At 47.1% G+C, this 13,111-nt stretch overlaps 1 protein-coding gene across 4 annotated transcripts in view; it reads right to left on the bottom strand.

Moving 5' to 3' along the window:
- The window catches only part of CACNA1D (calcium voltage-gated channel subunit alpha1 D), a 379,519-nt gene that overhangs the window by 36,049 nt on the left and 330,359 nt on the right, over nt 1-13,111 (bottom strand). For 2 of the 4 annotated variants that reach the window (XM_004368621.1, XM_004368620.1), the window contains 6 exons: nt 11,521-11,604; nt 4,692-4,736; nt 4,155-4,283; nt 1,775-1,840; nt 1,304-1,395; nt 222-381 (listed from right to left, as the gene is read on the bottom strand). In XM_004368621.1, coding sequence (XP_004368678.1) covers nt 222-381; nt 1,304-1,395; nt 1,775-1,840; nt 4,155-4,283; nt 4,692-4,736; nt 11,521-11,604 — 576 coding nt within the window. The remainder of the gene's footprint in view (nt 1-221; nt 382-1,303; nt 1,396-1,774; nt 1,841-4,154; nt 4,284-4,691; nt 4,737-11,520; nt 11,605-13,111) is intronic. The other 2 variants (XM_004368623.1, XM_004368622.1) reach the window with 1 other exon arrangement.

Genomic DNA, 13,111 nt, shown 5'->3' with positions numbered 1-13,111 from the left:
GGGAGTTATCCCAAACCGGTTTACCCCAGCCTCTGCTTACATCGAAGGCAGTAGTGACACATGCATGATTAAACAAAAATCTCCAACAACAAAGTGGAATCTAGAGTGCTCAGCAACACAGAATATTCCATGGTGACTGACAAGGCAACATCATTGGTTTGAACCCCAAATGCTGTACAAACCTCTCTAAGTTGAGAGGGGGAGCTATTCTCATCACTTACCAGAAACGCACAGAGCATGTAAAAACTGATGAAATAAACAATCGCAAAATTGCTCCCGCACGTGTACTCCTCCCCGGGGTTATAGTCCGACTCTGGGTCACAGAGCTTCCCGGGGAGGCAGGCTAGCATGATTTCCTGCCAGGCCTCCCCGGTGGCACACCTTTTTCAGATTAAAAAAAAAAACAAAAGGACTTTAATATGGGAAGGAAGGATTTTAAGGTTTAGACCTATGGGGGAAAAGATCTTAACTAGAGTAAAACTTACGTAATTTTGGGAACAGCCAGTTTGAATTTGCGAAAATCTGAAATTTCTACTTATTTCAGTAATTGACGCGGCTATTACGCCCTTTGATTCATAACAATAATTTGAAACAAGCATGCCAATTCTTTTCATATAAATAGATGTTTCTTTTTGTGTCTTCTCTACTTTAGACACTTACGTATTACAATTTTTAAACCATTACGAATTATTTTTAATGACCTGTATCTTACAACATGATGAGATTCCCACTCAATTTTATTGAAAGCGAGAATTGGAAACCACCTAACTTGCAAATGATTTTTCAGTTACTAGATGTATTAGAAATTATTTCCACAATTTCTCAGAAGTTCTCTTACTAGGAGGCAACTTGCTTACAGAGTTAACAAACTGAGGTTAAAACCATCCTGTGAAATCTGAAATCACATGTTAAGATGTTCCCCACTCGCTGTGCCAAAGGTCTCTATGTTCCTGGTAATTTCCATTTTCCTGGGTGTATTTAAGGGCATGCTCCCACACAAAGGCATATATCCTACAATTTTCCTGAGGGCCTTTAAATCAATCTGCTAACTCTCAGACAGGGAAAATAGAAACTTTAAGCCAGCCACAATCTGAACAACCTCAGCAGTTTTAACAATCCAGCAAAATTCTTCTGGGACTGAAATATTAGTCTGTTTAAAAATACAAAAAGAAAAGGCCACACTACTTTAGTAACATGCAGCCTCTGTCCCTCCAGACAGGTCAGGCTGCTCCAGAGCCCAGAGCTAGAGAGCGCTCCCTCCTTCGGCCCGCCCCAGGAGCACCACCGTGCTGGGCTCCCTTACCTGAAGAGCAGGAGCACCGCCTGTGGAAAGGTTTGGAAGTTATTATTTCTATTGATCTGGTTGTTATCTCTCATGGCAACTTTCCCAAACATCTGTGGAGAGAAATTATTAGGAAAAATGAATAGACTTTGTTACACATACACACAGAAACCCCACATGTACACTTACAACTAGGGCTTTCCCGGGGTGCCTGGCACTTCATTTATTCAACAAAGGTGCTCTCCCCCACCTGCCCATCTTCTTAGAGTGCTTTTCTGAGCCTGGGTCTCGCCTGGCATGGCTCTTTCCTGTGGAGGCCTCTCCTAAGGAGCCACATTGTTCTCATCTCCATTTTATCTCCTCAAAGGCTAGTGGGTTTGGTTGAAAACTCATGACCTCATCTTCCCATTTCACTTGGCAAAAGTACACCTTGTCACAGATTGGGGCTACTCAGCCAAGGGGGGGCCTGAGGGAAAGGCAGCTGGAGCTTACCTGCATGCCAATAACCGCATAGATGAAGAACAGCATGGCTATGAGAAGGGCGACATACGGGAGGGCCTAGATGGGAGAAACACTTGGCTCAGCACTGCCTCCTGCCCCCGTGATTCCTCAGGAGCGGACGGCCAAGACCCCCTCCATGTGCCACACGTTTCTTTTCTTTTCCATGTGTTATATTGAAGAGACACCAATAATGAGGAAGAACTTTTTAAATCCTGTATGTTACTATCTATCACAGCACAACTATTTTCAGTCCAGGGTATACCATCCATAGGCACATCACGTGTTACGAAGTTCAGTCAGCACGTGCTTACCACAGTCACTAACACTGTATCCCTAAGCATTTCCAACACAGACTTAATGATTTTTAAAGTCACCATTGGATTCCTTTGTGAAATTATCATCATTTATCAAACCATTCAAAAACACTGTACATTTAGATTACTTCTACTGTCTTTTATGGGCATGTATGTGGGGGGTTATTGTAGATAATGTCATAAAGCAGCATCTTTACACTAAATCACCTTGCTTCTAACCAAGCGATTTACTTAGGGTGAAGTCTCCAGGGTGGAATTACCAGGTCAGAGGGAAGAACCAGTTTCTGGCTGTTGCTGTAGAATGCAAGACACCTTTCTTAAAATGCACGCTTTCTGGAAGAACCACAAAGTGTAGGGGCTGGACCAAGGAAGAAAAGGAGCCAGATGGGTGGGCACCAAGCTTGGGTTCTTTCTCCTCAGTAACATCAAACACGAGTGTCTGTGTCTGACCAGACCCTGGTCCTTTAATCTACTGCTCCTAACTTATTGTCTACCTCATCACATGGTGGAGGATGTCCATATGCACGGGGATGACCAGATGGTATGCTTAATTCCTAGCACATGCTCTTAAAGCATCTACTTTCTCTCCTATCGGAGAAGGTTATCGGAAACTCAGTGGCTAACAAGTTATGCCACATGCCAACTTGTGCCAGCTGTGGACTGGGGACTGCCAGCCTGGCCCAGTGCAGTAGGCACCATCCCCGACAGCTGGACTGGTTAATGGACTTCCACAGGGTGGGTTTCAGACTTTCCTCATCGTAACTACATGCACTTTCTTCCTAGATTAATGAATGCTTAAGACGTTTTCTGGCATCATTTCTCAGTTTTTATGAGCTGCTGTTCTGTGAGATGAACGCCTTACCTATAGTGACCAAATTAAAAAAAAAAGAAGTTTAATAATTTCTTGTAAAGGAAGAATGACATTATAGATATAAGCATGATTTTATTCTATTTTTATAGCAGTTAATTGACGAGCTATGGTACTTTATTACTAATAACAAAGACTGTGCTTTCATCCCTGACAGCTGGCCCAGACTCAATGCCTGAGGGCCTCACTCTGCCCTGCCTTTCTCAGAGCTGCAGGCCCAGCTTCTCCTACCTCATTCTCCTCTAACAGGGCTGTGACTTCCCTTCTTTGGGCTCCTGCACATATCCCCTTACCCCAGATTCCATCCCTTTCCTTCTCTACCTGTCAAAATCCTACCCACTGCAGAAAAATACATATTGGGATGTTAACACTGGTCACCTTAGAAGTGGGTGAGGGGCAAGTTTGAGCTTTTCTTTTCTAGATCTTCAGATAGCTTTGCTTACATGAAGCACTGATTACTTTTGAATTTAAAAAAGTCAAATAATAAAGAAAGGAAGATTCGTGATTCACTTTCTAATGTGTGTACATATCCAGTATACCTTCTAACAAGAATCTGTACCCCTGCCCACAACGGCTTCAGACTGGAAGGTACAGGAGAAGCTGGGTTCTGTTTAGGAGCAGAGTAGAACTTGGCAGTACCAGCGTGGAGAATTAAAGGTGACAAATGAGACCTGGCTTATACTTAAATGTCATGAACTCTCTAATCCTTCCAGAGACTGATGACGGGTATGGTGGCCCAGGTGAAGTGGTCTCTGATTCTTACACAGACTAGCTGACAGGCAGGACTGCTGCAGTCTTGTGAGGAGAAGCCACCCTACAGAGGGGCTGTTAGGCGGCCAGGGAGTCTGCTATGACCCTCACTCTCTCAGACATCATCATTCCCCACTGGCACCCTGGGAAGGACAGGCGCAGAGGCTCCACATCTCTATTGGAAAATGTTGCAGATCTCTCAGCTATATGTCCTTACTGCTTTCTCTTCTGTCTCCTTTAGGCAACTAATCCTCTTTGATTTGCCCAAGTAACCTTAGGTCAGGTGTCTCCAACATTCCATATTCTCTATTGACCTAGATCTACACAGTGTCCTAGGAAGGGACACTGGAGGAAGTCTGGATCTTCTAGGACAGGGGACAATCACTGACTTACAAATGATCTTCAAAGACAAACAGAGAGGCCCTTGGCATATTCTTACCTGAAAGGACTTAATAAAAGTCCACAGCAACGTCCGGATGCCTTCACCCCTGCTGAGAAGCTTCACCAATCGCATCACTCGGAAAAGACGGAAAAAGGTGATGGAGATTCTATTGCTCTCTTCAGAGTTCTGAAGGGTTATCACGGAGAGGTCAAACCCAATGGAAAGTAGAACATGCAACACTTTCAGAAAAACAGCAACAGATGCAAAGGTGACAGAGGTAAGAATTGAAGATGTGTTTCTAGGGCCTTTTCACCTTAAAAAGCATGATATGAAAGGAAAAGTTACATGCTAACAACACAGGGCTTGGAAAACTGTGTCCACACAGCACATGCATGTCCATGTGTTCTACTGTGTTAAGAGGAGAACGCTAGGTTGGTCAAGAGTTGGACACTAACGATGAATGCAAACCACTGCAGACACTGTTCTGGAAGGACAATCATGGAGAATACAGAAAAACCAGTGGAAAACTCAACATGGTCAAATAATAAACTCAAGGAAAAGGCCCAGCCCCTGGGGACTAGTTACTGATCTTACCCCAGGTGCAGCAGTTGGGACAGGGATATTTTCACTTTCAGTTGGCTTTAAGAAATCAAAGATTGAAAATGTATTAATGAACTGGGAAGGAAGCAGTTGTTCAGGAGGACATTCTCCCCGTTTTAAAAATGTGTGGTTAGTGTTTGAGGACAACACACCTGTCCTCTCCCTGAGAAGATGCCAGTGTCACTGTGTGGAGCACTGGACCTGAGAGTGGGCAGTCACTGGCACAGACACAGACACATTACTTTCTAATCACATCCAAGGACATGATGGTCCAAGGCTGACAGACACCAGTAACAGATAATGCTGCAAAACGGCACTTTTCCCTAAAGACAGAAATGCAGAGTGCAACTCTGTGTCTCCTAGGGAAACTAGCTCTCTTCACTCCGTCAGGTTTCGGGTCTCTGAAGATAACTGGCTGTGCACAGGCCACTCCTGATCCTGAGGAACAGAGTGACTCTAGCAAACAAGGCAAACACAGCTACACCTGCCTGCAGCCCACAAACCTCCAGGACTGCCCTCTGTTCCCATCAGACCAAGCGCGTCCTCCCTGGCACGGAACAACTGAAATTCAGCAATGTCACTAGGAACCAAGACTGAAAAATTCTGGTGGAGTTACAGGGGGTCTCTGTTTCACCTGGGACACTCACAATGTGAACTCTCAATGGGCTCATCAAAGCCCTGACTCGCTGTTTCTACTTTCCTCTTATCTTACCTCAGAACAAACAACATCTTTTTAAAGGACTTTTTTTTTTTTTTTTTTAATTTAAGAGCTTTAACAAACGAAGGAACTAGTTTTCCAAAGTCCCCTCTGTCTCCTGTACCATCTCCCTAAAGGGTGTGCACAGGGAGGCTTCACTTTTGCCTCTCGTGGCTGGAGTATGAGGGTGTGTGTATGTGCGTCTACACACACACACACACACACACACACCCCTCTGCTTGCCTATGCACAAGGGACCAGAGGGTTTACATAAGACACAGCACTCCACAGCAACCCTTTGCAAATGTGCCTGACTTGTGTTGGACCTGCTCAGAGAATAGGGAGGCCTGTTGGTGAGGAAGACACTCTTGCAGACCACAATCTGGCCCCTGCTCCTTCTGCTTGCCCCTCACTGTCCCGCTCCAAGACTGACAGACTATTCACCAACCCTTCCTCATGGTATGGAAAAGTTGGCAGCCAAATGACTCTTGAAATGCAGGTCTCTTTTTTAACCAATATCTCTGAAGTATGACAAATCATGGGCTCTGAACGTCAAACCGTGGATATTCATTTAAAATGCAAAAACGAGGAGGAGACAGCAATTTCAGGAGGAAGAAGGCAGCACAACATGCAAGTAAGGAAGGAAAGAGCACACAGCACGCCAAACTGCATGCAACCCAGTGCGGCCTGCAACAGCTCCCTCCTCCCCCGCCACACTGGGCAGGAAGGACTGCTCAGGGGGCGCTGGCTGGCAGCACTGGGAGATAGTGCAAGATGCCAAAATATCTTACAAACTGGAAGGGCCCTGAGGATGGCTTTGCCCAAACTGCAAATGCCAGCTAGATGAAAGGGCAGGCCAGTAGCTCTCAACCTGGGCTGCACACTGAAACCACAGGGATCTTTAACAAAATATGGTGCCTAGGTCTCACCCCAAAGCTTCTTAGTTAATTGAGCTGGGTGTGTCTGGGCACTGGAAATTTTAAAAGCTCCCACATGATTCTAATGCGCCACGAGAGCTTAGAACAGCCATCTTAGGCCAAGGTTAAGCTGGGACAGTCTTCAGCTGGTCACCCATGGCAGCTAATTCCCTTTAGGCCTGGTGTGGCCCTTCAGAGTGGGACCACTAGAAAACCCCACTCAGGTTGTGAGAGCTGAGAATTGGGTTCTTTTGGAGCTGATGAAGGTTCAGTACTGAGATGGGCTTTACAGCCTGGTACAGAGATTAGGCTCCATCCCCATCTTCCTTACAAGGGATGGAGGTGGCTTAGGACAAATGGAACTGGTGAAGAGTGGAAATGGAGCATTGGTGAAGTCATGTTCAATGGGACTCCTGGGATCAATGGCAGCCAATTTCTAACCACAGGACACCCCTAGAGGACACAAGATTGGGGAAGAGCTCACACCCCAGGTAACTTTCTAAAGACATCTACTAGGGACTGAGTGATCAGTTCTCAACAGAGAGAATTCCAGTGTCATCTCAGGGCTTGGACCAGATGGCCTTAGTAGCTCCTTCCAACTCTGAGATGCCACAGCCTCCAAGTGGGAACCTCTGCAGGAAGAGGGTCCCTCAGCCTCAGGAGGTTAGGCTACACGGCAGGGTCTGGAGAGCTCCTGAGAACCCTGGGGCTCTCCTGATGTTCCTCCCAGTCCCTTCTCTCAGGGCTCCCAAGCAGGATCTTTAGGTACAGGCTCTGGGCCAGCCCATTGCAGCTGTGGAAGCCAAATCAGCCTTGAGTTTCCCAAGTGAAATCAGAGGCATCAGTCTGCACTTTCTGTAATAATTTCCACCTTTGCTTGAAAGAGCTAAGCATATGCAGTTTTCCAAACCACAAAGGAAGCAAACCAACATGCCAGAACTGGTAGGCCAGTTCCCCTGATGCATCCTGGAGAAGCCAGTCTTTTGGGGGAAGACATTGACAGAGCTTCCCCGTGACTACTTCTGACCTGGAATGTAACACCTCTGGGGGAGAGGACTTCTATATCTAGGCGTGCTAAGTCTGTGCCTACAAATCAGTACCTTGATGACCTGGTTCGTGGAAAAGGATTAGATAAGGAATTGGGGTGGGGAAGTCTGAATGAGTTCACCACAGGTTCAAGACAGGACACCAAATCTCTGTTGGGCACCTGGTCCAAACCAGGTATTTGACAAGTCAGGGAAAATTCTTGGGTCCCTGGGAGTGAGCTCCCTACAGACTTTTCACACTCTTTTCAGTAAATAATAACAAGACAGACATGGTTTCTAAACAAGTATTTTGCTTCCCAAACAATAATGATAATGGGCAAAGTCTAAATGTCAGAGACAGCCACCTCCCACACTAGGGAGAGTATGTTGCTGGGTTATTTCACCATTCAAGGAACAACAGGCATCAAAGAGGGAGAAAAGTGAGCCCGCCAGTCATCATCTGACATTTTAGCAGCTTTGTGATGTTATGACCAAATGTGATGAAGACAAGTCCATGAGAGCTATCAAACCATGAACAGAGCAGGGTGGGGGATGTGGGAGCAAGGCTGCGGGATGGAGAGGGTTGGGTGAACATGCAAGCAGGACAGTGGAAAGGGCCATCCAAAATGTTTTTGCAAAGAATACAAAGTAAGTTCTGCCCCTCATTTCCAGGCCAGATAATTCATTCCTGGAGGCTATGCCAGCAAATCACAGAGCTAAGTGTGACCGACCAAGATGGCCCCAACTCAGGCCTAAGGTTGGAGAAAACAATACGGAATGTGAAACAATTTAGATGACCATGCCCAGTCCTCAGCATGGCCTGGGAAACTGGGTGAAAGACAAAGGTGAGTGAGCCAAAAAACAAGTATACAGTCTTTAGAAGTGGTTTGGCTTTAACAACGACTTCACCGTATGTATGTTTATATATACTTGCCGCTACAATTTTCTAAAAATAAAACCAACATGAAAATCAATTAGGCAACAGAAAAGAAAGATCAACAGAGGTTGGGGGAGAGCACAGCAGGTTAAATATTGCAATAATGATGACTCATGGCAACTAAAAACAGCCAACAATGAACCGAGGGTGTTCATGCTCAGCTGACCTGGGAGCCCAGGTGACAAGCCAAGGGATATGATGTGAATTACCCCCCTGGGAAACTGTATGTGTGTGCAGTGAGGAGGGGCAGCATGAATCAAGTTCCACTCGTATATGTATATCATCAGAGGTTAAGGATATTTGGTCTTTTTGTCTTTGTACCTCCCTAAAGCCTAGCCCAGTGCCTACAAATGGTAGATGCCCAGTACATGTGTGTTGAAAAAGCAAATACACGAGAAGGCAGCCTTGAGCATTCCCTCTGTGGTCACAGCTTTACAGGGCTCCAGTACAGGAACACTGCGATCTCCTAAGGTGGTATTCTACTGGCCCAGGGTGGAGGACTGGCACTCTCACCAGTGGAGGAGAGTTTGGTCTCAGGCTACATCCAACCAGGGGAAAGGTCACTGACTGGAAGAACAGTATGGGAATGTTTACCAGCATAATTTTAAAGTCTAACTGAGTGCCAGGAACAGGCCTAATGAAAGCCTGCTTTGTACAGATGCCCCAATGTCAAATGCTGATTCACATGGACTTCTGTAGACCTGGCACATCCTGGCTGATGGAAGACGAAGAAGGACAGGATGGACATGCCGAGGAGCAAGGCTGGGCCAGAGGGAACAGGCCCATTGAGCACCTCCTGCAGCAGGAGGAGTAGCACCGTGCCACACACCACTGGCCAGCAGGTGCATCAGGCATTCAAAAGCTGGGCTGTCCATTTGGCGGACAAACCTTTGCCACATCCTGGTACCCAGAAACTAAGCATTTACGCCCCGCTCTGACTCACATAGGTCTGTGCCAGCATTTTCATTTACGTATACTCTGATGTAGATGGCAAGCGCAGCACTTTACACTGGGAGATGATTCAGCAGGAGACGTCTCATCGTGAACACTCAGGAGAGAGCCCATGGAAGCCAGTTAAGCTCCTGCTGTTCTCCCATTAGCATCAGATTGCTTTATAACCACACATCACATATGCTTTTTGAACTATGACAATTATATAGCTAACTTAAGGAATACCTCACATAAAGTAGAATTTACCTACATCTGATCTTATGGAGGTTGGGGATGTACGCATCTGGGTCACTCTTGTCATGGCATGAATTTGAGTGCAATGGGGCTTACATCACACCTCAGGGGCATGGGTCATGTCTTACAGTCCATTCACTTACTATAACATGGAAAACCTACACTTACAATAATGAGTAACACTTTGAGATTTTAGCAAACATTTTCACAAATATTCACATCATTTTATCATCACACCATACCTCTGAGGCAAGGAGGGCAGATATTATTTACCCCATATCACACATGAGGAAATTGAGGCCTGGGTTCAACGAGTCAGTTCTGGACTAGGACCGGAACTGCTGGGTCTTGGGATTGCCAGGCTGGTGGTTGTCCCACGAGTCTACACTCCAGAGTCAGACTGGCCCCCAAAGCAGAGGCATAAAGAATTTCACTGTCCTTATTTGATACAGGATGTCTGAGCACCAGGATGGACCTCAGAGTCCTGCAGATGTCAGCAGGCAAAGCGTGGTGGCCCCTTCTAGGCCAGGCGTGCGAGGCGGGGGGCTGGACTGGCACCATGGAGCAGAAAGCAGACACTGCACAACAGCCCCTCCATGCACTCCTCGTCCCTGGGAAGGGCCCTGCGCCACCTGGGCACACACCGGACACCCATTAAGACTTGCTGATGAACTGGTGGGCCATTTTTCCCTACCCCGGGCCCTTCCAGAGGTCATCCCAGAGGAGCCTGGCGGGAGGGGTGCTCTCCTTTCCTGAGTCCTTAATTGTGAAAGTGGTACACAGGATGCTTCCTGTGGGAGGTCCCTCCACCTTCTGTGCTGCTACTGTACTTTCCCCCATCAAATGGTTCCACCGAATATGACAATAGAGTGCTGACACCTGTCTCCTGATAAGTACTAGGCCCTCCCTCCCCTGGTCCTGAGCAGGCGGCAATCTAGGCAGCCGTCCAATCTGCATCAGCCTCTGGGAAGCTGGAAGGTGGGGTCTTCCCCAGTGTTATCAGTCGGACTCAGAAAAAGACAGGACTCAGGTGAGGACCCCACCGGCAGCGGCCACGTGCTCAGGGCGCGGCTGCGGGCTTTCTCTCCTGGGGCTTCACAGCACCATGGCGGGCATACGAGGCACACATCGTTAACTCCATTTTCAACTGGAAAAACTGAGGCTCAAAGCAGTCAGGTGACCTCCCAAGGTCACACAGCTACGGAGTGAGAATGTCCGTGTACTCACAAAAGTGATCATCGCCCCTTAAAACTTCAATGATCTCTTTAAATGTATTGTTTTAGTTCCAAAATGGCACTTTGAACACAATTTTTACTTCCCCACTTTCAGGGATCTGGGGGAGGCGTAGGGGAGGGGGGGACTACAAATTGCTCATAGTCTTCCAGACAGAAATCTACGTCTGAGTTTCTGATGTGTATAGGGATTCATGGGTAAGGTCTCTAGTCTCCTGTATGTTAGACTTAACAAAAACAATCACATCATAGGACACAAAGTTTGCTACTTACATTCACTTCAGTTATAGCAATATCAACGACGCTACCAACAACAATTAAGGCATCAAAAGTGTTCCATGCATCAGTGAAATAGTGCTGTTAGGGTGAGCATTCAGAAGACACAGAGGGGAGGAAGCACACCAGGAAAAAAGAAGAAAAGGACAGTGTTATAAAAGGGGAACATTCTAGAATCACACCACCCAGCTACTTGAAAAATGTGCCTTAAAACAAACATGTTACAGATATGTCAATCGGGGTATTGCTCTGACACAGCCAAGAAAAACAATTAGAGACACCCTATCTTACCTCTCCTACCAGTGACTTGAGTAAACGCTGCAAAAAGTCAGTGCTCCTAAAAAGGCCGTGGGGTAAAGCTCTGCCCTAAAACGCGTCTTTCAACTCATCTCTTTTCCACAGCCGTCGTTAGGACATTCCTAGTTTTAGACCAAGTGAAATTGGGACCTGTGACTTGTCCAGGTGATGCCACTGCAGGGCAGGGAGCAGAATGTGCACAGACAGAGGCAAGAGGACACAGAGGCGGTGGGCGGCCAGGGCCGGTGCATACTCACGTCCGCTTCGCTGAGGGCCACGTCTATAATGCTGCCGATTACGATGAGGGAGTCAAACGTGTTCCAGGCATCACTAAAATACCCCTGGACAGAGCAGGCGGGGGCAGATGTTCATGAGCACATATGTATAAAACACCACACGGACCATATGGGGACACATCCAAGTCCCTGCAGTCCCCATGGCAACCAGGCAGGGTGGGAAAGCCAAAGGGGAGGTGACAATACTGTCCACTGGTGGAAAGGGGCACAGAGGGGTGGCTGTGCACCGGTATGTGTGAGAAAGAGCACACATACACACACACACACACACACACACACACACACAAACACTGCAGCCCCATGATTCTGCGAAGCACCAAACCAAATTGAATGTCTGCAGGGCTGAAGCAACATTTGGACGACCCTACCCCGGCACCTACAGTGATGACCTAAAGCCCTCATGAGCTGATGGAAGAGTAAGGCTCTCCCACTCCTTCCACAGGACCTACCATCACTCCACTTCCTTACCTTCTCCCACTTACAGAGAACTGTGACCAGGCATTTCACACCTTCTCATTTCTACAGATAAGCAGACAATCATCCTTAAACCAGCAACCCTTCCCCTTCATCACCAGTCCAGCAAGTACTACAAAGTGTGTACCCTGCGGCAGGTTGACAGAGCCAAGTCCCTGTCTTCGAAGAGCTCTGGGTCTAACAAGGACACAGACATATGGGTAACGGCTTACATGAGGATGGGCACAGTGATGTTTCCCGGTCTGAGATACAGAATTAGGGCAGAGAAACTCGCTCTGGGGGTGGGGATGGACGGCTCAGTGTAGGGAACTCAAGGCAGGTTTTATAGAGGAAAAGGGTATTGAAGGATGAAGAGGATGTTCAACGGCTCTTCACTGTCCTTGAGAGAAGCCCCAAAATGCCAACAGGCTCCTTCTTCCACCTCAACTTTCATTCGTTTTCCCTCCTCCTTCACCCTCTAGCCATAAAGGACTCCTTTCTTTCCCTCAAAAATACCACCAGGTTCTTCCCCACCTCTTGATGCCTCTGTAATCCTAACCTCCTCACCCCAACTCTGTACATCCAATTTCTCTCCCTCCTTCAAGGCCAGATCAAGTGCCAACTCCTTGATGCTTTTCAGACCCTCCTGATTTGCCCCTCCTCACTACTGCGTTGACTCTGTATCTCATGTATTCACCACTAAACTTTGGGTCTTTGTCTGCAGGTCTACCCCACTGAAAGCCCTCAGAGGATGAGGACTGGCTATTTATGCTGTCCCACCTCCAAGCCCACTATCTAGCCCGGGGCCTTGAACCTAGTTAGTGCCAGACACATTGAGACATCTCTTTCTTCAACAAACGTGAACCCTACTGGGCATTTGCTTTGCCTGGATCTTGTTTTTTCAGGTCCTCATATCTTATAGGAAGGCTGAAGGGGCATCATTTCTATTACTGCGACTTACAAATCTATACATATGTGTCATACAATTTACATCTTCTGGCCTTAGCACATTAGGTGCGAAATTAGTGCCTGCTGTCTCCCAACACCACTGGGAAGCCCCTGATCAGAGGGAGTGAGAGGGAAGTACCGTACACAGAGC

The sequence above is a fragment of the Trichechus manatus genome, unplaced genomic scaffold, assembly GCF_000243295.1.
Source record: "Trichechus manatus latirostris isolate Lorelei unplaced genomic scaffold, TriManLat1.0 scaffold00001, whole genome shotgun sequence".
NCBI lineage: Eukaryota > Metazoa > Chordata > Mammalia > Sirenia > Trichechidae > Trichechus > Trichechus manatus.
Note: the sequence above shows the minus strand (reverse complement) of the source record. Positions and strands in the feature narration are given on the sequence as shown.